Genomic DNA, 24,692 nt, shown 5'->3' on the forward strand with positions numbered 1-24,692 from the left:
TGTAAATATATCTTTTTTTCTATTGCTGATTTTAAGATTTTCTACTTATCAGTAGTTTTTAGCAATTGATTTTGATGTACTTTGGTTTTGTATTTATCCCGCTTGGAGTTTTTTTAGTATGTAGATTTATATATTTATCTATTTGAAATATTTTTAGTCAGTATTTTCTTGCCTCCCTTTCTTTTCTCTTTCTGTAACTCCAGTTACATGTATGTTGGACTGCATGATATTGTCTTACAACTCACTGAGACTCTGATTGACTTTTTAAACTTTTACTCTCTCTTGCTTCAGTTTGGATAGTTTCCACTGCCTTGGTTTTAGATCCATTGTTCTTCTGTAGTGCCTAATCTGCTGTTAAGCATATAATTACATTTTTTTCATGTCACATTTATATTTTTCACCTCTAGAAGTTCCATTTGGTTTTTATAAATAGTTTCTGCTTCTTTTCTCTTTATGTTCATTTTCCTTTTAGGTCTTTGAACATATTCCTAGGAGTTGCGATAAAGTCCTTGTCTGTTAATTTTATCATTTCTGTCATGTTTTGTTCTGTTTATATTGACTGGTTTTGGATGATACTTTCTTCCTTCACTTCTTGATTGAATGATAAACAATGAAATAGTATATTGTTTATTGTCTGGATTTTGTTGTCTTCCTTTAAAAAATATTGAGTTTTTTGGGGAGTATATTATTTTAGATGTGAATTGGTGCAAACTTTTGGAGACTTATTTTTAAGTTCTGTTAGATTGGATCTAGAACAGTGCTGTCCAATAGGAGTTTTTGTAATGATGGAAATGTTTTATATCTGCACTTTCCAATATGGTAGCCACAAGTCATATTTGCCTACTAAACACTTGAAATGTGTCAGGTGCACCCTGCCCACTGTGGTTCAGTTGGTTGGGCATCGTTCTGCAAAGAAAAACGTTACCAGTTTGATTCCTGGTCAGGATACCTGTCTGGGTTGCGGGTTCAGTCCGGGGCAAGGGATGCATACAAGAGGCAACGATCCATGTTCCTCTCTCACTTTGATGTTTCTCACCCTCTCTTTCTCCTTCCCTTCACCTCTCTCTAAAAAGAAATAATTTTTTTTAAAAAAGAAATGTGGTACAATTGAGGGACTGAAGTATTTTAATTTAAACAGCAGTGTGTCACTAGTAGCTACTGTTTAGACACTGCAGCTCTAGACTTATCTCTACTCACTTGCCAGTTTATCCTTACTCCTAAGAAGTGATCTTTTGGAAGTCTTTATATGAATGCTCTACCTGTTCAGTGAGGAATCTCTAGCTAATTGGAACTTGAATGCTCCTAATCTCATGCAAACACCAGCAATTGTTCAGTTTACAGCTTCCCTGTAGTTATTCTTTAGCCAGGAATTGACATTCCTGGCCCTCTAGAGTCTCACCCTACCCACAAACAGCTTAATGTTCAGTTCAAAATGCAAGAGGACCCGTATGCAGATTTCTGGTATTCTGCCTCAAATTCCAGCTTCCTCAGTCTCCACAACCATCTGATGAGCTCAGTGAGAACTCCAACCTCTGCTTGGCTTCCCCCACCCTATGCAGCAGCGTATAATATGCTGCTACACAGAAAGCTAAGGTGATACAGAACTTATCTCATTTGCATCCCTTCTCTTGGGGATCATAGTATTATACTGTTTATTGTTTACTCTCTGAAAAGTTTACTTTTTGTCCAGTTTTTGTCTGGTTTTCTATGGCAGGACTAGTCTAACACCAAGTACTCCATCTTGGTCCCAAGCCTATAGATTATGTCTTGCTAACACTTTTGATCTTAGGCCAGCAATGGTTTCTGCCTTTATTGGAGGCTGTAGCACATAAAAAACAATGGGTACTTTTCATCCCAGAAAATTATGAATATTGTCTGTTTATTCTTCATAAGAGTAGAAATTGATGTGGGGAGTCTCGTATTTACAAACTAATGGGTTAAAAATTTTAAGTACTTAAAGTACTGAGATTGTATTTGTACCCTGAGATGTTGTACTATCCCTTTTTGGCACCCAGTTCTTTCCGAGTCCCTACAGAAGCCCATTGAAGAAGACAGTATTGTTATCTTGACTTTAGATATGAGGGAACTGAGACACGGAAAGGTTAAGTAACCTTGACATAGTTGCCCCAGCTAGTGAACAGCAACACTGGGATTTTTGTTGCAGGTAGCCTTGTTTCGGAGCCCATGTTCTTAACCACCATTAAGAAAGCTCCAGAAGACCTAACAATGTGAACAGTATATACATAAGTACTTAAGATGTAAATATTTATACATGCACTGTCACTTTATTATTTTCAGATAAAGAAACTGAGACTGAAAAAGTTAAGTGACTTTCTTGGTGTACAGCTAGGAAGAAGTAGATTTAGAATTGAAACCATATCTGCTTTTGTCAAGGAACTGTCTATGTGGATGATCATCAGAGTGTTTTTAAAATGAAAAAGTGAACTGGAAACAGTGGGGTATTCATTAAATAAATCATGGTACAATGCAAGTCATAAAATACCACACAACCACCCTATTTTTAAAGATTTTCATTCATTTTTATTTTTTCTTTTTTAAATTATATTTTATTGATTATGCTATTAATTATGATTTCCCCCTTTGCGCCCCTCTACCCAGCATCCCCCACTCCCTCAGGTAATCCCCATACCTTTGTTCATGTCCATTGGTCATCTGTTTAAGTTCTTTGGTTACTCCATTTCCTACACCATACTTTACATCCCCATGACTATTCTGTTAACTACTAATTTGTATTTAATCCCCTCACCTCTTTACCCATTCCCACAAACCCCCTCCCTTCTGGCAACCATCAAAATGCTCCCCATATCCTTGCTTCTGTCTCTGTTCTCGTTTGCTTAGTTTGTTTTTTAGATTCAATTGTTGATAGGTATGTAATTATTGCCATTTTGCTGTTTGCAGCTTTCATCTTCTTTTTCTTAAATAAGTCTGTTTAACATTTCATGTAATAATGGTTTAGTGATGATGAACTCCTTTAGTTTTTTGTCTGGGAAGCTTTTTATCTGCACCACCACCCTTACATACCTCATTTTTAGAGAGAGGGGAAGGGAAAGAGAAAAGAGGGAGAGAAACATCGATGTGAGAGAGAAACATCAATTGGTTGCCTTACATATGCACCCTGATCAGGGAACGAACCCACAACCCAGGCATTTGCCCTGACCAGGAATTGAACCAGTGACATTTCACTCTGAGGAACAATGCCTAACCAACTGAGCCACATTGGTCAGGGCTCACACAAGCACCTTTTAAAATAAAATGTTAAAGAATATTTATTGACTGGGAGAAAAGCAGTATGTAAAAGGATACTTATTTTAAATATATAAACATTTATGTGAAGGAAGACCCACTTACTCTTGGTTTATCCCCACTCAAACACTGCAACAAACATACTGTTTTTGCTGATAAACATATTGAGACATAAGGTGATATTGTTCCAAGGGAATATAAGGAGAATTCATGCTGTATGGCAGTGTGTACTATAAAAAAGGCTTTCTTACAAAATCATTTGTTTATCTTTAAGTCTACAAATTCCCATTTTTCTACCTAAATACTTTCATTTTATCTATTCCAAATATTTACAAAACTAGATTTCCTTTCATAAATGATTAATGCTCTGTTTAATTTTCCTGGAAGCTGTTAGCAGGGGTCTGATAACAATTAGTTTTGTTTAAAAAAAGACAAAAGGAAAATTCTTTTCTAGGAAAAATTATAGCCTCCATGTTTTTCAATTCTGAACTTTTTACTTTATCTTCGTATTTTAAATTAATTAACATATTCTAATTGGCTTTCCATTTGCCTAAGCAGTTGTTATAAGAAAGAAACTGACTTGGCAAGAGTAATGGTGAGTAAAGAGAAATTATGTGAAAGCAGGAAAAAAGAACAGCTCTCTGCCCTCCATTTCCGTTTATGTGGAAGGCATAGGTCTGCATCAGCTTTAAGACTGCAACAGTAGAACTAAAGAAGAGTAGGCCTAGGCAGATTCAAGCCATGTGTCATCCTCTTAAAAAAACCAGACAGGCTGCAAACCATCTCAGTAGCCTCTTGCTACCTGTGTTGGGTTGCTAGTGCAAGTTCAGCTCAGTCCTGAACCTCTCATCCGCTCATGAGAAAGAGCTTCTATGAAGACACTAGTTCATACAGGATCTTCAAGAGTATAGAGGCATGGAAAAGTATTTTTCTTTTAGCTCCACTGTCTCCAGTATCATATTGAGGGATTTTCTTTGTGCTATATGGTCACCTCACCTAAGAATTCTACAAGGTGTGTGAGAGGCAAAGGCTATTGTCACTCTCACTCATAGCAATTGTCCATAAGCTCATAGTTACAGTAGTTATTGAAGTAAACTACGTGTGGGGAATTGGACTATTTTGTGGAAATTGTATTTTATAAATATTCTTCCATTCACACTTGCTTTGAGGGGGAAGTTTCATTAGATAGGCCCTTCTTTGTGTATAAAACTAAAAGTCTGTAACATGATAGCCCCTAAAACCTTTTTTTTCACTTTAAGTACAAACCATTATTTTAAATGTGATTTTAAATATTGGTGCTTATGTTTTTAAGGGACAATTATACTTGAAATTCACATTAGAAACCAAGATTGTGTCATACATTTAGATACCCAGATGTTGCTTTTAAGTGTCATTTTTTAAAATGTTGAAATTAAAAAACAACTTGGGAGCACTTGGCTTTGACAGTGTTGTTGGATATTAGTTACATTAATATGGTTTTTTTTTTCATATTATAAATGTTCTTTTAAAAAATAAAAAAATAGCCCTGGCTGTGTGGTTCAGCTGGTTCGGTTGGAGTGTCATTCTGTGCACCAAAAGGTTGAGAGTTCGATCCCTGGTCAGGGCACATACCTAGGTTGTGGGTTCGATCCCCAGTCAAGTCACTTAGGGGAGGCAACTGATCAAGGTTTCTCTTTTTCTCTTTCAAATCAATAAACACCCTCAGGTGACGATTTAAAAATAAAATCAGAAAATACCGTAAGAAAAAGAACATTAAATATTACACCCATTGAGAAATAATCAGTAAGATAGAAGAAAAATATGTAATTACTCTATTTCATCTGTTTTTTAAGATGCACATCTTTTCAGATTTTACCATCTCTGAAATGAGGTGTGAAGGAATATAATTGCCTTTTTTAGTGGTACATATAACAATGGTTTCTTAAATTTGATGGTCTTATGGTCAATGAAAAACAGTAATAGATTCCCTGTAATTTGGGGTATAGAGCCTTACAGCTAGAATAGCAAATCTGAGAGAGACTGCATTGCACAAATCTCTTGCACTGATTTGAGGAAACATTTCTCACTGCAGAGTGCCTCTCTGGAACTGGTATGTAGGGCATGCTGAAGTCCAATTTCATTCCTCCTCTTCACTGCCATAACACTCCAGATGCGAACGAGAAATAGATGGGGCTTGGTTCCCGCAGGAGAGAGGGCGTCCTTAGCATCCATGCTTTAACTCCCACAGAGAAAAGACTGGTGGGGGTATCTTTCTGAGGCCACCTTACATTTATCTCCAATAAAAGGTATAATCATTTATGGTTAGTTCTGAGGCAAAAAATAGCTGTTAAGCTTAGAAAAATCTTTGGTAGAGTGACTGCTATGCTCTTGTGTAATGATTCATGGTAAGTAGTTTGTTTCACTTATTGGGTAGTAAATATTTCTATGTTGTGGTCCTTCATGTCTTTTTATTATACAATATGAAGACAGAGCCATTTAATTCAAATACCATATTTTGCCATGTATAATGTGTACTTTTTGGCCCAAAATTTTTAGGGAAAAATAAGGATGTGCATTATACATGGGTATAATGATTACATACCATGGGTATAATAATAGATATAATAATCCCATGTATAATGTGCACAAAAACATGAGCACACATTATACACAGGAATGCATTACACACAGCAAAATACAGTAAAACTGGTATATAATAAGATAGCTTTTTCAACATTTCCTGTATACATCTATATGTTATTTGAATGCAAAGCAAGTATTATGTATATATATATGTACTTTATTTTTTATTAGCTATTTTTTTCATAAAACCTGTAGGTTGTTGTTTTCTAACTAGAAATTTAAATTTCTTCCATTTATATATTCATACAGGAAATACTAAAGAATGAAAAATATAGAGAAGAAGTTAAAATAAAAAGCCAAGAGTTTTATGAAAGAGAAAAACTTCTTAGTAAAGAAAGCAACGAACTCTTGGCTCCACCAGTTGAAATGCAGATTAAAGGGCATGCATCTGCTCCACACTTTGGAAAAGAAGAACCTTCGGAGGCTCCCACCAGCACTGGTAAAACTTTTCAACCAGGATCCTGGATGCCACAAGACAGCAAGAGGCACAATCAATGAATACACTGTGGTAAAAGCTTGTTTTATTTATATGTATGTGACCATTTTATCAAATAAAGTAAAAAGTTATTTTGTGATTATAGGACTGTACAATAGTTTTCTATTACATTAAACTTAAGAATTCCTTTTCAGGATACATAAGAAATATGAGGTTATGAACTAACTTATTTTAAACTTTAATCCTTCATTTGATTTAGTCATCATTCTGTTTATGAATGTGCTCTGTTAGGAAATATCATGTAGCTGTAAATGCTCAGGATTTTGGATCCTTATTATTTAAAAATCCTCAAGATATATCTTGACAAAGATAATAAGGAGAGTGAGCTCTCCTAAATAATCAAATATAAAAGAAAAAAATGAGAAGACTTATTTCTGGAGAGGCACTCTATAAGATGCTAAGGACTAATTAAAAACATAAAATTGAGAGACCCAAGATGGCGGAGGAGTAAGTGGACACTATACTAACCTCCTTCCAGGACAAATCTGGAATTACAACTAAGTTCTATAGAAATCATCATCAATAACCAAATGAACACTAGCTGGAAGGAAGCCATATAACAAAGGACAGACAGAAGAAACCACTTCCCCACAACAGGACTGGTAGGGAGTACAGAGGAGGCACTAGAAGACTGGCTGGGCTCCCACAGGTGGTAACTGAAGTTCCAGAAGGATATTTCAGTGGCCTGAGGGTTCTCTCTGAGAAGTATAGGGTCTAAACCCTAAGCTGGGCTCCCCGGCCTACAGCACCAGAACTGGTAAAGGAACCCAAATAACATATGGCTATGAAAAGCAGTGGGGTCTCTGTATACCAGGGAGTGACAGCTGGAGATGCAGAGATCCTCTCACAAGGCCAACACACAAAATCCTGTTTCAGCCACTTATCCTAGGCTCCTACAGAGGGAGGGCAGAGTGGACTAGAGACATGTGAGGAGACTCAGGCTGGTGGCTCTGGGGAGAGAACTGAAGGAACAGCCACAAGGATCCCTGTGCTGAGTCATTCTCCATACTGAAGAAGCCATCTTTCTCAGGCATTTATATGTATGTGTAAGAGGCCAGCACTCCTCTCTGAATGGCATCAGACTGAAGGGAAGCAATAGACTTGCCCAAGAAATACAGCTAAGACCATTCACTAATAAACCCTACAAAAAGCCTGCAGGCAGAGGCAGATTGCTGGGAGCTCTGAGACTTTAGCTGACCCTCCCCCAGGCCCAAAGCTGATAAAAGATGGCTTTGGTGTGCAGCCTGGTTCTTTCTGCACACACCCAGGCCAATCAGAGGGAGCCACACACTGTGGACCATTGATAGCTCCAAACAGGTTGCCCAGGGCCAGTCAAAGGCAGGGTTTGACTTAGGGCTGCACTAGAGTCTTGCAGATCTACCTAATACATAGAAACAAACATAAAGACCAGCCAAAATGGGAAGATTTAAAAAACAGGCCCCAAATGAAAGAACAAGAGAATTCTCCAGAAGAACTAGAAGAAATGGAGGCAAACAATTTATCAGATAGAAAGTTCAGAGTAATGATTATAAGGATATGCAACAGCATGAAAAAGAAGATATAGAAACCATAAAAAAATGACCAGTCAGAAATAAAGAATGCAATATCTGAAATAGATAATACACTGGAAGGAATAAACATAGGTTAGATGAAGCAGAGGATCGAATCAGTGATTTGGGATACAAGGTAGAAAAACACCCAAGCAGGGCAGCAAAAAGAAAAAAGAATTTTAAAAAATAAAGGGAGCTTAAGAAAACTTTGGGGCAGTGTGAAGTATAAAAAATCTGCGTCATAGGGATACAAGAAGAAGAGAGTGAGCAAGGGATCAAGAACCTATATGAAGAAATAATGACTGAAAACTTCCCTAATCTAATGAAGGAAAAAGACACACAAGTCCAGGAAGCTCAGAGAGTCCCAAACAAGTTTAACCCAAAGAAGTCTTACACCAAGACACATCATAATTACAATGGCAAAGCCTAAGGACAAGGAGAGAATCTTAGAAGTTGCAAGAGAAAAGCAGGTACTTAATATAAGGGAGCACCAATTAAACTGTCATCTGATTTCTCAACAGAAACATTTTAGGCCAGAAGGAGGTGGTATGAAATATTCAAGGTGATGAAAAGCAAGGATCTATAACCAAGGCTACTTCCCAGCCTTGGCTATCATTTAAAATTGAAGGAGAAATAAGGAGCTTCCCAGACAAGAAAAAGCTAAAGGAGTTTGTTAACATCAAACCAGTACTGCAACAAGTGTTAAAGGGATTGCTTTAAGAAGAAGAAGAGAAAGAAACAAAAACAGAGGAAAATAGTCTAACAATAAAATGGCACTAAATACATGTCTATTATTAATCACCTTAAATATAAATAGCTTAAATGCTCCAATCAAAAGACACAGGGTAGCTGAATGAATAATAAAATAAGACCTATATATATACTGCCTCCAAGAGACCCACCTCAGATTGAAAGATACACACAGACTAAAAGTAAAGAGATGGGAAAAGATTTCATGCAGAAGAAAAGGGGAAAAAGCTGTGGTGCTAAGACTTATATCTGAAAAAATAAAACTTTAAAACCAAGGCTATAGTAAGAGACAAAGAAGGACAGTACATAATGATAAAGGGAAGACTCCAACAAAAGGATATTACTCTAGTAAGTATTCATGCACCCAATCTTGATGGACATGAATGGGAAGATCAAAAGAAATACAGTCATAGAAGGAGATTTTAAGACCCCATAGACTTTAATGAATAGATCTTCCAGATAGAAAATCAACAAGGAAACAGGAGCCTTAAACAACACACTAGATCAGATGGATTATATGATATCTTCAGAGTATTTCACCCCACGGCAGCAGAATATACAAAAGCCCTGGACCAGATGGCTTCACAGGTGAATTTTACCAAACATTCTGAGAAGAACTAACACCTCTCCTTCACAAACCATTTCAAAAAATTCAAGAGAAGGGAAAGCTCCCAAATTCATTTTAAGAGGCCAGCATTACCTTAATTCTAAAACCAGATATAGACACTACAAAAAAAAATTATGGGCCAACATCCCTGATGAACACAGATGCTAAAGTCCTCAACAAAATATTAGCAAACCAAAACAGCAATGCATCAAAAAGATCATACACACGATCAAGTGAGATTTATTTCAGGAATGCATGGTTAGTAAAATATTCACAAGTCAATAAATGTGATTCACCACATAAATAAAATGAAGAATAAAAACCACTTGATCATAGCAATAGATGCTGAAAAAGCATTTGATAAAATGTAGCACCAATTTACGATAAAATCTTTCAGCAGTGTGGAAACAGAGGAACATACCTAAATATAATAAAGGCCATATATGACATACCTACTGCCAGCATCATACTCAACAGGGGAAAACTACAAAAATTCACTTTAAGATTGGAAACAAGACAGGATGTCTACTTTCACCTCCCTTATTCAACATGGTACTGAAAGTCCTAGCAATCAGAAAAGAAGAAGAAATAAAAGGCATTCAACTTGGAAAGGAAGAAGCAAAACTGTCTGTATTTGCAGATGACACAATACTGTCCCTAGAGAACCCCAAAGATTCTACCAAGAAACTAGTAGAACTGATAAATGAATTCAGCAAAGTAGCAGTATACAAAATTAATATCCAGAAATCAGTTGCATTTTTATATGCCATTAATGAACTAATAAAGGGAAATTAAGAAAACAATCCAATTCCAAATTGCTTCAAAAAGAATAAAATACCTAGGCATAAACCTAACCAAGGATATACAAGATTTGTACTCAGAAAATTGTAAGACACTGAGAAGGAAACTGAAGAAGATACAAATAAATGGAAGCAAATCACATGTTCATAGGAAGAATTAACATTAAAATATCCATACTACCCAAAGCAATCTATAAATTCATCACAATTCCTATCAAGAGTCCAATGTTGTATCTCACAGAACTAGAATAAATATTTCAAAAATTTACATGGAATCAAAAAAGGCCCCACATAGCAACAGTGATCCTGAGAAAGAAGAACAAAGTTGGAGGAATCACATTACCTAACATCAAACTATTCTGTAAGTCCATAGTAATCAAAACATCGTGGTACTGGCATAAGAACAGACACAGGTCAATGGAATGGAATACAGAGACCAGAATTAAACCCAAACCTTTACAGTCAATTAATATTCAAAGATGAAGGAAGGCTAAAGATAGTTTATTCAATAAATGGTGTTGGGAAAATTGGTCAGATACGTGCAGAAAAATGAAACTAGGCCACTTTCTTATGCCACACCAAGAAAAAATTCAAAATGGATCAAAGATTTAAATGTTAGACCTGAAACTATAAAAATCGTAGAATACATAGCAAAATCTTGGACAATACTCATTGCAATATTTTATCGGACATGAATCCCCAGGCAAAGGAAACAAAAGAAAAAATAAACAAAAAGGACTACATCAAACTGAAGATTTTGTACAGCAAAGAAAAAGATCAACAAAATAAAAAGACAACACAGAATGGGAGAACATATTCACCGGTACATCTGATAAGGCATTAATATCCAAATTTTAAAGACTTAACAAAACTCAACACCAAAAAACAAACAATCCAATTAAAAAATTGGCAAAGGACCTGAACAGACACTTCTCCAAGGAGGACATACAGATGGCTAATAGACATGTGAAAAGATGCTCAGCATCACTAATCATCAGAGAAATGCAAATTAAACCCACAATGAGATACCATCTCACACCTGTCAGAATGGCTATCATCAATAAATCAACAAACAAGTGCTGGCAAGGATGTGGAGAAAGGGGAACCTTTTTGCACTGTTGGTGGGAATGCAGACTGGTGGCACCACTGTGGAAGGCAGTATGAAGATAACTCAAAAAATTAAAAATAGATCTGCCTTTTACCCAGTGATCCCTCTTCTGGGAATATATCCGAAGGAACCCAAAACACTACTTAAAAAGAACTTAAGCATCCCTATGTTCATTGCAACATTATTTAAAATTGCCAAGATTTGGAACTGGCCTAGTGTCCATCAGTAAACGAGTGGATGGAAAATAACTTGGTCATTTACACAATGGAATACTACTCACCCATGAAAAAGAGGAAAATTCTGCCCTTTGTGACAGTATGCATAGACCTGAAGAACATTATGCTAAGTGAAATAAGCCAGTCAGAGAAAGATAAATACCACATGATTTTACTCATATGTGAAATCTAATGAACAAACTGAACTAACAAACAAAATAGAGACACATTTACAGAGAACAGGATGATAGGTAAGGGTTGGGGGAGGTTAGGGGTTGGAGGAATTGAGCAAGAAGGAAAAAGGACTCATGGACATGAACAACAGTGTGGTGATTATGACGTTGGAGAGGGGATATAAGAAGACTAAATGGTAATAGAAAAAATATAATAAATTTTTTTTTTAAATCATAAAATTGCATAAAACATTTTCAGGCCAAGAAAATTTAGTTGACTGCCCTGGCTGCTCTTGCTCAGTAGATTGAGTGCTGGCCTGTGAAGCAAAAGGTCACTGGTTTGATTCCCAGTAAGGGCACATGCCTGGGTTGCAGGCCAGGTCCCCACTTGGGGGCGTGCAAGAGGCAACTGATCGACGTATATCTTGCAGTTGAGGTTTCTCTCCCTGTTTCTCCCTACCTTCCCCTGTCTCTAAAAATAAATAAATCAAAATTTTAGTTGATAAGTGGGGGAAAAAAACCATAATGCCTTTGATGAGTAGATGAGACAAAAGCTAGCTTATGGATTGAGGTTGGCATTGCGGACAGGAATTAGGACCAATATAAGTAGACTATCCATCACAAAAGTATAAAAGAACAGTAAAAAGAGAATTAGTACAATACCTGGAATTCCATGAGATTGAAAATTATTTTGAGGAAACAGAAAATAGGAGAGGATTCTAAGTGCGATTCCACTGATGGTGTGGTTCCAGGGGTTTGTATATTGAAGAAAAATGTAGAGATGACAACACTGAACACTGTACTTACAGAAAACTATTTTTGAATGGTCATACATTTTTTTGAAGTGTACTACCAAGTTTTGTTGCTAATTAGTTATTAATTTTAATAGAGTTCCTTGCACAGTGTTTGGCATTATAATAGATACTCAATAAATATGTATTGCATAAATGACCCAAATTTTAATACTCTGAATAATGTTAAAATCCTTGGTTAAGTGTTAAAACTGAACTCCTAAAAACATAGGTTAAGATTTTTACTTAAAAGATGGTCAAAATTGTTATTGCTTAATAAACCACAGAAAAATACTTTATTAATTGTACTAAAACAAGTAATCATATGTCATCACCATAACTTATTGAATGACAAAGCCACTAAGTGACAATACTAATATTTCAGCAGCCCTATTACTATCAAGTTAACCATTCTGTCTCTTTATATCATTCGAAGTATTAGGACATTATACCATAGAGGCAAAAAAGGAACTAGCCACTAGACAACATAAAAATAGGTAAAATTTGTAGAATGGTGGTAAATAAAGATTGAGATGTTTTTGCCCAGGCCAGCATGACTCGGTTGGAGCCTCATCCCATAACCATAGTGTTGAGGGTTTGATTCTGTCAGGACACATACCTAGGTTGCAGGTTCAATTCTCAGTCCAGGCATATACAGTCCCTGAGAAGGCAACCAATCAATGCTTCTCTCTCCCATTGATGTTTCTCTCTGTCCCTTCTTTCCCCTCCTCTCTCTCTAAGAGCAATGAAAAAATGTCCTCAGGTCAGGATTAAAAAAAAAAAAAAAAGTTTTTGAATCCTGGATTACAGGACAAATCATAAATTTCTAACACGCCTGCATATTTCTATTTCCAAATACGTATTATTCATTGTATTCTATATACATCTTTTGCAAGCATTTGCCATAAAACATTTATAGATATTTTAACATGACAGAATTTACATTGATTTTAATATAGTTTTCAGTTAAGACATTTTACATAAGCAGCAAAAAAAGTATTTCAACTGTGCCCTCATGGAAAAATGTCTTATCTTATAGTAAGACGGTACTGGCCCACACCATCCTTAGTAGAGTATGCCCTTTCAGTGATGTTGACAGGTGGGGAAGTTTATAGGAACCCATCCTATAAACAGTGCTTTCCTCAAAGCTACCATTTTTAGGATGACCAGTTGAACTGTTATGTAGTATCAGAACAGAGTTAAATGTCTTACATTTAACTCTGAACTGTAAATCTTGGCCTATCTTTTCATTATACTTGGCTTTTGACCAGACGCATGCAAAGCAGATTTAAGTGTTAAGTAACATATTATCCTGTCCACAATATTTCATATTTTAAAAAATTACATTTTGGGCATTTATATTTTTTAAATGAAAATGTTTTTCATTTCTTAAAGACAGACTTCAAACCTATGCATGCTTTTAAATTTCAAAAGATGTTCATTTTAAATAAGTACAGTATCATATATACATTAAGTACTTTCTCAGAAGTAAATCCTGATTTCGTATGCCTCTACAATACATGCATAAAGCATATTTTCACATCAATAATGGGCTTATAACATTATACAAACAGCTCCAGTATAGAAAATGTGTTGGCTGTTGCATGTAAAGATTTATTTACTTACGTATTTTTAGAGAGAGGGATGGGAGGGAGAGGAGAAACTTCAATGAGAGAAAACATAAGTTGCCTCTGTATGCTCCCAAACCGAGAACCGAACCCCCTACCCAGACATAGGCCCTGACCAAGAATCAAACTGGCAACGCTTTGCTCTGTGGAATGATACCTAACCTACTGAGCCACACTGGTCAGGTTGAGTTTAATCATGTAAATCTAGCCTAACAGAAATAATTTTTCCCCATTATCTATTATCCTTTTCCATTCCCATTTTTACTAACAGATTTCTGGCTGTCACTTTTTTATTTTTTTTACATGATGAATAAACATTTTTCCCTTTCTATTGAATGTATTGGGGTGACACTGGCTAACAGTATTATACAGGTTTTAGATACACAATTCCACATCATCTGTACCGTATTCTCACCACCCCAAGTCTCCAGCCATCACCATTTACCTCCCCTTTACCTTCTTCTACTCCCCCTCCCCGCCCATCCCAAGCACCACTGTTGTCAGTATCCTTGAGGAATTTCTTTCGCTAAATCCCTCCACTCACCCCCAGGTCCCCTCCCTGCCCCCACAGCTATCATCCTACTCTCCATGAGTCTGTGTTTAATTTGCTTGTTAGTTCATATTGTTCATTAGATTCCACGAGTGAGTGAAATCATATGGTACTTGTCTTTCCTTCTCTATTTTTATTTTTTAATCATCCCCAAACCCGTACCATTATATTTTCTTAAAGCCACTACTTAAAATGAAACCTAAATTTCTTCAGCCAAAGCTTTTTCAAACTTTGTACTGAAGAAAAAAATAGAGGTGAGGAGAGTCTATGGTAATCAAATTAAGTTAAAGGACTCCGATACCACACAGGAATAAATCCTAAATTTTACCTTGTGTTTCCAAAACTTTCAGTATTTGAACATTGAATCTCTTCTAATATTTGAGAAGTAAAGAATTTGCCCTTACATATTTATTCCAGATATGAAGTAAATCAAAGTGATCTTATAACCAATTAGTTGCAAGCATAAAAAGTCATTCCTAAACAGGACTCAAACTTTCTCTAATTTAAAACCACATGAGGTGTAAAGTGCCCCCTGTCATTTTCCCTTACTTCATCTATAAGAAAAGAATGGGTGTTAACTATAATTTATTTCAACATTGGGGTTTCCAGCTCATAGATAGCTTCCTAAGCTTATTTCCACTATGCTTAATTTCAAGAAATTAAAAAAAATATGCTCTTGCACATCTAATACAGTAATAACATGCTGAAGTTTATCACATGGATACTATCCCATGGATCAAATTCTGACATGCAAACTGTGTATGTGTGTGTGTGTGTGTTGTGGGGTGGGGGGCAGAGGGGTTAAATATTTGTTACAGGCAGCCTGTCTAGTTTTTTCCCCCTAAAACCAGCCAAAAACGGTAATTGATTATATCACTTCTCAAAACTTCAAACAATATAAATAAATTGGCAAATTTTAAAAGAATTCTGGGTACTAGTAAATGGGATTCTTTAAACAGGGTATTAAAAATAATACCATAACATGGTATTATTTGTTACAAAAGATTGATTTTTCTGAAGAATCACAAATCTCACAATAGTCTCTTCCTCGCCCCACTGCGGCCCTTCCCCCCACCCCCACACAAATATTGTCAAACCTGTTGACCTCACATGTATAAAAAGGCGCCATAAATGTTTGGAAAATCTGAAGAAACAACGAATGGTATATGCCAAACAAATTTAAAATTGGCATGTTAAGACTTTAAATTTTGAAAAAGATATCAGTTAAATAAATACCTTTACATTTTTACAGCAGAACCAATGAAGCCACAGCTTTAGTAGATACCTGAGGATTGTGATGAGTCTATCTTTTGCTATAGCACTTTAAAATGTGGCAAAAGGCGGGATGTATGTATATAAATTATTTTTGTTAACAGCTTGATGGCAAAGACCCAAAAGCATTTTAGATATATCTTAACCTAGTTTTTCTTAAACTGGTCTCTGCAGATCCATGAGGGTCAGTAGTTATACCTAAGCATTTTTTAAAAATTTTGTTTTAATTTCAATAATACAAAAAGCATATCCTAGGTCACTTACATTACTAACCCATAACTAAACACTTAATTAATTATTTCAATGCCTAGGGTTGCAATGTGTTGATTATAATAGCATCAAGTAGGACTGACAACCTAAAATAATAGTAGTAAGAATTGTTCATACCAGTCCATAAATCTTCTCAGGGGTCCTTGGGTTTTCATTTGAGAAACACTAACCTCAACTTTTAGAACATATCCAACTTGTTTTATTACCCTCCAAAAAAATAAAACCCAGCACCTCCTTATAAAAAAGTATCAAATTTATTTCAATATCTACTTTCATTTTTAAATTAAAGGTCCTGGACAATTTTTGTAATTTACAATTCATTACCAGAGATGAGAAAATATCAATAAGCTATTAAATACTAACAGTGAGTAAAATTATTGGGCCATGCATTTATAAGAGCCATATTTCATAGGGAAAGGTTCCAGTTATACTTAACTAAAGGAAATATCCTTTAGCTTTTTATTTCTAATTACAACACATTCTCATTTTGACATAATTTCTCTTTTTCACCCAATTACTACTAAGCCAAAAAAAATTTTTCCAAATGTTAAGCCTTTCTTTACCACTTAACTCACTCTTTAAGAGTTCTTTAAAAGAAATTTGGAATTTTAATTTTCACTATGAACTTGTTTGGTCTAGGACATCACTACCATGAGTTAAAACAAATATAAAAATAAAAAAATAAAAGTGGTATCTATATAATCAGCAAATTATCAGATAAGACATTTTAACTACTATACATTTCTATTTAGTATAAGTAAGAATAAACTGGTTCCAAAGTCCTACAAGGTTTGGCATTTTTATTGCAAGCTTTAAATCAGTGTTACTCTATTCAACAAGTCATCTCTAAGTAAATGGCAGTGTTCATAAGTACAAAAACTGTTATATCCAGTAGGTGGTATTCTATATAGTCAAGATACTAGCATAATTTTTATAAAATTAGATTTTAAAAAGGCAGAATATCTGATAATTACCAGTATCTCAAAGGCTAAAATGAGAAAAATGCAGAAAATCGAAGTACTCATTGATTAATAATATTTTGCTTTGAGGAAGCCAGAAATGATTCTAAGAAATAAACAATAATGATAAAAGATGTAATTAATGTATTGGATCTCTCTTAAGCCAAAGTACACTTTTCACCTCAGGATAACTCTCACTTTTACATTCTTAGTTTCCTTTGTCCAGAATAGGATTCCATTTTGAGCCAATATGTGAACAGAGTTCATAATCTGAGTCATTTCCCCCCCGCACAGGGTGTTTACATTTCAGGACATAAACTGCAAAATGGCAAGTGACTAAGTCAGTTATAAAGAATCTGTAGCATAATAAATGCCAATTTACATAACTGTCAACAGACTTCTATACTGAAGCCCAAGTTGCTATAGTAAGGGTCAGAACTAACATGAATCTTCCTTATGCTCAGACTGTTTACAGAGTAGTCATAAATCCAGAAAAGAAACCTTAGAGGGTCCTTCCAAAGCTGCATAATTTCCCAAATAAGTTTTGTATGGTGCCAGAGCCTGTTCATTTCTTCAATCCTTTTTCAGTCGTTTAGCTTTTGCAATATTTTCTTGACGTTTTTGTTTTTTCTTTTGCTCCTTTTCCCTGGCCTCAATCATCTTGGCCAATTTCCAGGACAGTACAGCACTTGCTAGAAACAATGGCGTAAGGGCCAAAATAACTGTTGTAAGGAAGCCATATGGATCCTTTGCAGCCCATTCCACAACATACTCAGCCCAAGACTTTATATCAAACATCTCTGTAGAGGTCTTAGAAAAGGGAGGCTGGGGGAAAGAGAACAAGAGAAAAGAATATGTAGTTAATCAAATTTTGAAAAAGGTACATTATACAATCAGTTAATTCAGAATTTATTGTCACTCAGTTATTTGCTTTTTAAAAGTACTACTAATTAGTACTATTTTAATAGATTAATATCACCAGTTAACAAAGAATAATTCAGTTAAGACAACCAGAAGAGTGACACTTAAAAGACGTGAAGGTGCAGAAGGTAAAAGTGAAAACCATGTGGAATCTATCATAAGGACTATGCATTCTCACATGTTGCCTATATGCAACATAAATTTTAGCAAACTTTTATAAGAATCTTGAGTTTTATTCATCAGTCCAGGAAACTGCTCAGTCCCATTTATCATTTTTTTGACATAGCCTTAGTACTACTGAATACTAATTAACAAAAATGCAAATCATCAAATTTGGTATTTGAAAAAGATAAGCCAGAGTACATGTAATGCTTGGAGAAGGTGAGGTAATGAATGGCCACTTCCAGAATAAAAAGGAGAAGGTAAGAAGCCGCGATAATATCCATTCATATGCAAAGAGATAAAAGCAAAATGTGATATGTTATTTTATGTCCTCTTTCAGCTTTCAGGACTCCTACTTGAGGAGAGAATTTAATAAATGAGAATACATTTAAAAATGAGAAAATTAACCATAACAGGTGCCATGCATTTGTTCCCTTTTGAGTGGAGAAGGGAGGGCCATCTGGCAAATGAGGATAGCGTGGATCTGAGTGTCATTTTTTATTTTGTTCCAAAGGCTTTTCTACCTTTCACGTTTGTGTCAACCTCTATTCAAAGTGGAGAATTAGAATACCTTGGTAGGAATGGGTTTATATACCATCACTTATATTTTCAGCTGGGATTTAAAAAATTATCTACCTTAGGCTTGAGCTGTGATCTCTAACTTTGTCCTGGGATTATTAGTGAGCCAATTACAGTTTCAGATGGATGACCCTTGGTTGATTGTCTTCTTCTTTAGCTCTACTATAGACCTTTGAGAGGTTTATATTCTATATGCTGGATGGGTTGAAAAGAATAGTTAACAGGATAAAAAGTTTAAGTCACACTTTTCAGGATAATTATAACACAATGTTAAGTGAAAAACTTCTAAATTGTAGATATGCAACCTATAAATGACACCTAGAATTGCCTGGCACAACATAGGCATCTAATACATATCTTTTCTTCCTACTTTGAAAAAAAAAAAATTACTACAACAGCAAATGCCCTATAAGAAAATTCTAATTACTAGAGATCATGTATTTTACTAAGTAACTTATTTACACAATACAATTATAAATTTTATAATTCACTGACAAAAAAAGACGTTAGCTCACTGATGTTACAGCATTTATTTACACGATTAAGTACATAATTACAAAATCAAACACCTCGCCTTACTCTTTATAGGTTTTTTCTCCCTATTTTACGATTCGTGTTCTCCATAGAAGAATCAGAAGAGATAACTAAAACAAAATATAAACCATCAACAATCCCATCACTTCAAGAAAATTGCCACTGGTTTTAACTGTATCCTAATTAAACTAAGATGTTAAATATCCTAATCCTAGCCCACCTTCCCACCCCCCAAATTCGTACGCCCCACCTACACAGTCGGAACTAGGCCCTACAGTGATCCGTCCGTTTCAACTTCTCCAGCCCAGCAATGAATTAACTAATGCCAAATACTGGGATAAGCAAAAGAACTTTGCAATAAAGAGTAAAGCGGGAGTGAAGGGCCTAGTTTATGGCCAAGTTTAGCCATTAACACAAAGAAACGGGTTAACACCTCCCTTGTACCTCCCACACTTTCAGAAATCTTCTTCCTTCCGTAAGGGGTTCGCCGGGCTTGATCTGCGGACCGGACCCGCGCCTGAAGCTGTAGCTGATGACACTTACGCTTCTTCCTTAGGCTTCCCCCTAGTTCATTCTTCCTTCGTTAGCCCACCCGGCCACCAGTCCCTGAGGGCCCACAGTCACCCGACGGTGTCGGTCTCGGCGAGTGCAGACCCTGCGGGACTCAAAGCCGCCGTCCCGGGGGACACGGGACAGGCCCCGCCGCACCTCGCTTCTCCAGTGCCGCGGCCGCCTCCGCCGGGCACGAGGGCGAACCCTCCCCGAAGCAGCCCCCCATCCTCCCGCGCATCGTGCCCAGGACCCCAACCCGCCACTCACCACCAGGCCGGAAGCAGGAAGGCGGAAGCCGCGGCTTTCCTGCCCCGCCCACAGGTCGCCCCAGTCTGAATCCGGCCTGAGAAAGTCGAGAGGCCAGTTTCCGGCTGCGCCATTGCTGCGTGGTCCCGGGACCTTGACTTACAGGACGCGGGGCGGGGGCCAGGACGGCGCCGGGGTTTCCGGGAGCGGCAGGTGATGCCGCCCTGGGCCACCTCCGGGGTCTCCGGTGTGCAGGCGCGGGTGGGCTCAGGCCTCCGGGAATGGGTCCGGATCCTCTGCAGTCTTCCACCTTTGCTCCCTAGGCCAGCCGGGGAACAGCCCCCCTTCCCTGCTGGAGCCAGGTGATGGAGGGCCCCGGTGGGGGAGGTCTGAGGCCCCTGGAAACTCAGACCAAAGAGCGTCGGCAAGAAAGGAGTTGGTCCCCACAGTCAAGGTGAGGGTCCCGCAACGACTCCTGCAGGATTCTGGCGAGTTTCTCCGGATTCACAGGCCACCCTTGGCTGCTCTCGTTGGACTGCAGTTAAAGCCTAACGTAGAGGAGACCCCGGTGGAGGCACCGAATCTAGTTACTAAGGGAAAAGTGCAGCCATGCAATGTGAGGAGGGCTTTTTGTTGTTGTTTGTTTTTAATTTAAGAACCTAACATGTCACAAAAGAATGATCGATATTTGCCCAAAGTAAACGATAAGTAATTAATACTGGGCATCGAGTTCCCACAGAGGCGCTTGTTCTTTCAGTACACAAATAAAGGGACACAAAAGTCAACAAGCAGAAGGAGTGAGTTAATATTGTCTTCTAATCTACAGGAACTGAAAGATTAGCTCTGGTTTGGTTGGTGACCAAATTTTGTGATTGCTTGCACTGAACTGCTCTGTTTGACTACTTTAGCAAATGTTGCAAGACCTCTTGATTGTTGTATGACAAATAAAGCAGGTTTTTATTCTTGAAAGACCATAGAATGTTGTCTTTGAGGAGCAAGCTGTAACATGTATAACTAGTTTAGGTATAACAACATTAACTCTTGTTTACCAGGGACCGGGCTTTTGGCAAATAATCTAAAATAATTTCGTTGGGCATAGGTTAGTGTTTGTATGTTGTATTAGCAGCAGTTGTTTCCTTACTCATTCTTGTTTAAAGACTTGGGTGATGGTTTCAACGCTTGTGCTGCTGGATCTGGCCTGTACCTGTAGTAGCCAGAAAAAAAAACACAAAAACAGTCACTGGATTGTGTGAACTGAAAACTTTACTTGCTGGAGGTAATGTTATATGAACTTTGAAGCTTTCCCCAATAATAATTTCAGGAAGCGGTCAGGATTTATTTGAACATCCTTTATTACAAAGCTAAGGTGGAGAGACAGTGTCCCCAGGCACTGCCTCCCCAGTAGTTTGCTCTGCTGCATCCCTTGTTAAACACGCAGGGAGTCTTGTTCCAGAAGATTTTGCACAGGAGGAGGAAACGCTGTAGCTCTTGGGCCCTAGGGTTAGACCACGCTTTCAGTCCCGTACTCCTGAGCTCTCGTCCCGTTCCAGGGCGGGCTGCGGGGGCGGGGGCGGGGGCGGGGTCGCGCCGGGAGCGGCGGGCTGAGCCCCTCATTGCGTTAATGAGAGGTGCTGCCCAGGGTGGTTCTTTCTTTAGTGAAAGTCTGCGTCTGTGAGTTGAAATTCACTTGTTGCTGCTGATCTGTATACTTTAAGTCACTCCGAGCCTGCTTCCTCTTCTGTTTGTAGAAAGTGTACTAGGTTAACTTGGGTGTTTTTTCAGCGTTAAAGTAGTGTCAGTTGAACTGGATTTGGCCAGTGTTCTGACTCATGCCTCATAAACAGCAGCAGAATAAGGAATTTAGTGGAAACATCATAGCCAGTTTTCTTAAGGTCTTATTCTTTATTTAAGAAGTCCTCAATTGGGTTTTAATTCTCTTCAAGTATCTTTCAGAATACTAACTTAGAATAAGAAGGAAATAAGGTTGGCCTGTATTTATTTTTAAGAAATAAAATCTTATCCATGTAACTAACCAAATATTGATAACTAAACCTTACACTTAATTAAGGAGGATTTGTCTTTCCATTGGAATAATTTCTGTGTAGCATATCACATCACCAGCCCCATCTGCACTAGTTACTTTGTTGCAGTGATTTTCAACCTTTGTACCAGCATGAATTTTTAAAACATGCAACACCTGATTTTGGTGTGCCGCAGTTTCAGTAATGTTTGTGTCTGCCATGACATATGAATAAGGTTGAAAATGGCTGCTTTGTTGCAATTATATTTTGAAAATGGAGTCTTACAAAATAGTAACAGTTTTTTCCTCTTAAAAAGTTAATTCTTAGTTTTGTCATGTGTTTGTTCCATGTATTTTCCCCTTGGATAGTAGAAAGTTACATTTCACCCTGACTCCTATGAAAGTAGTGAATGAGTGAAACCTGAATAACATTCTGGTATAATAATCTAGACCTGACTAAGTATTTTGAGAGTTTTCTTACCTGTTCAACATTTTCCTTATTTCCATGCAGTAACACTTCACATATTTGACTTATTTTGATGGAATTGGTTTCTTTCTTAAGTTTTATTTTGTGAGTTTTTTCTTTCATAGATATACAATGTAAACATTCCTTAGTATATTTATATGATTAAAAAGTAATAATAAGTTTTAGTGATATTTAGAAGATCAAACTGAAGAAAAATAATTTTTTTAAAGCTATTCTGAGTTCTCACTATGTACCAGGAACCGAGCTGCATGCTTCATATCTATCATCACTAATCCTGAGGCTAGACAACCCCCTGCAATAGTATTCTTATACCCATTTTACAGAAAAGGAGCCAGAGACTCACAAAGCACAGTGGGATTCTAAGCACGTCTGACAAAATCCCTGGTCTTTTTTTAATGTGCAAAGAGTTGGCAAAAATGCTGATTTCATAAAATGAGTATGTTTTTTCATTCTAAAATTGTTAATTAACTGATAATCATAGCTAAAATCTTCCTATACTTCAAAATTGCCTGTTGCCCAGGTGGTGGCATAATGTCTCCAATGGTGTTGAGGTGCAGAAGATTCTCTACAACCTTGACAGTTGATTTGCCACTTCATCTCATGTACATGAACTGTCTACCAACCTCTAACTTCCTTGTTGGGCCCTTTCACTATTAGACCAACCGATCAGTGACTCCTTCCTCTCTTCAGTCTTCTGAATGGATCCTACTTTGCCGTTTTGCTTCCAGCCTGTTTGCCTACAAACTATGACCAAATTATTTTCTAGCAATACAGACCTATCCAGTAGAATTTTTTTCAAATATTGTTATTTTTCACCCTTTTTAAATGTAATATTATGAAATACTTGTTTAAGGCATGCTTCTTGAAAACTTGTGGGCTTTCCCAACTAAGGAGGTAACAAAGCACTTTTAAAAGATAGAATTAGTCTTTAAAATAACAAGATGCAGTAGGGAGCAGTGCAACGTTATCTAATTCAGAAGGAATGCATATAAATATATATAGCAAGATAACTATTTAGACCTACTTTGGCCAAAGCTTGCTTGGAACATTAGTCTCATATTTTTGCAGAGCTGCTGCCTTCCTCCTCACAATAACCCTCTCTGCCCCTATCACTTTTTTTTTTTCAAGAACCTCAATTTGACATCTTATTTGTTTACTGGTTTATTGTCTGTTTTTCCCACTAGAATATAAATTATATGAGATTGGTTACCCCAGAACCAAGAATATTGTTTTGACTAATTGATTCCAAGTTGGAACATTGCTACTTAAAAAATAAAACTGTTAGTGTTTGAACAAATCATGAAATAATGTAAATTCTGGGAACTTGTAATGCTCATATTAAAGTACCAAATTGTTGTAGTAGGTTTGGAAAGTAGTAAGGGATGTCCCAGTAAGAAGAGGTCTAAAGATTAGCAAATAAGGTGTTTGGGGAAAGGTGACTATAGTATAATCGTGGTAGCTTGTTAATAAAAGAAGGCTAGTTGCTTAAAGATTTTCAAGCATGTAAAAGTATGTACTAGGAATGTAGTTATTCCTCATCTGCATTGATAAGATAAAAGGAATTGGTCATAGACTGTAGGTGCTGAGAAATAAGATAAGAACAAGCTATTCTCGAGATCTAAACAGAGATATTTGAAAGTGGGGTATGAGTGTGTATGTGGGCTAGATGCCTTCTCTAGATATTTTCCAGGTTTATGATTCCCAATGCAGATTGCAGGAGAAATACTGAAGTTAGATAGCAGATGCTCCTCTCGTTGATTATTCCTTGCTGTTCCTGGCCTTTTCTATGCATTTTAGAAACATTTTAGTGTGTTTGAGCACAGTTAATACAGATGGTTATATATTGCTGCTTTGAATAATTTATAGAATTTTTTTCACATAATACTGAAAATTGGGTGTTTCTGCTTTTAAACACTGAAATTATTTACCTTTACAATACTTTATCTCCAGAAGGTACTATATATGCACTTGCAGCAAACTAATTCCCTATAGTTAGAATGGCACCCTTTTGAGAGGGTAGAATTCCCAGCAAATCTTTCTGAAGCCTTGGTTTGCAGTCCTGTTAGAGGTTTGAGAAACACTCAGCTTTCTTGCTGAATCTAAAAGCTCAAATATTAGGCCTATCTCTAAATGATG

General features: G+C 36.9%; 2 protein-coding genes across 10 annotated transcripts in view; one reads left to right on the forward strand and one right to left on the reverse strand.

The window, feature by feature from the left end:
• Positions 1 to 24,692, forward strand: part of NDUFAF2 (NADH:ubiquinone oxidoreductase complex assembly factor 2) — a 250,622-nt gene that overhangs the window by 148,566 nt on the left and 77,364 nt on the right. For 3 of the 4 annotated variants that reach the window (XM_054578386.1, XM_054578385.1, XM_054578384.1), the window contains exon 4: positions 6,136 to 6,394. In XM_054578386.1, the coding sequence (XP_054434361.1) occupies positions 6,136 to 6,384 (249 nt within the window). In that variant the 3' untranslated portion in view covers positions 6,385 to 6,394. Of the gene's footprint in view, positions 1 to 6,135; positions 6,566 to 24,692 lie in introns of those variants that run through there. The other variant, XM_054578383.1, reaches the window with a different exon arrangement.
• Positions 16,371 to 20,111, reverse strand: SMIM15 (small integral membrane protein 15). Of its 6 annotated transcripts, none has more exons than XM_054578391.1 (3): positions 20,071 to 20,111; positions 18,775 to 18,912; positions 16,371 to 17,880 (listed from the first exon to the last, which is right to left on the reverse strand). In XM_054578391.1, exon 3 carries the CDS (start codon positions 17,851 to 17,853, stop codon positions 17,629 to 17,631), a length of 225 nt encoding a protein of 74 aa, XP_054434366.1. In that variant the 5' UTR covers positions 17,854 to 17,880; positions 18,775 to 18,912; positions 20,071 to 20,111; the 3' UTR covers positions 16,371 to 17,628. The 6 variants fall into 6 exon arrangements, with proteins under 6 accessions (XP_054434366.1, XP_054434368.1, XP_054434362.1 ...); XM_054578393.1 differs by lacking the exon at positions 20,071 to 20,111 and adding an exon at positions 19,960 to 20,035; XM_054578387.1 differs by lacking the exon at positions 20,071 to 20,111 and adding an exon at positions 19,876 to 20,021.

Source organism: Pteronotus mesoamericanus, unplaced genomic scaffold (genome assembly GCF_021234165.1).
Source record: "Pteronotus mesoamericanus isolate MK-2021 breed Mesoamerican mustached bat unplaced genomic scaffold, CSHL_Meso_final contig_50, whole genome shotgun sequence".
NCBI lineage: Eukaryota > Metazoa > Chordata > Mammalia > Chiroptera > Mormoopidae > Pteronotus > Pteronotus mesoamericanus.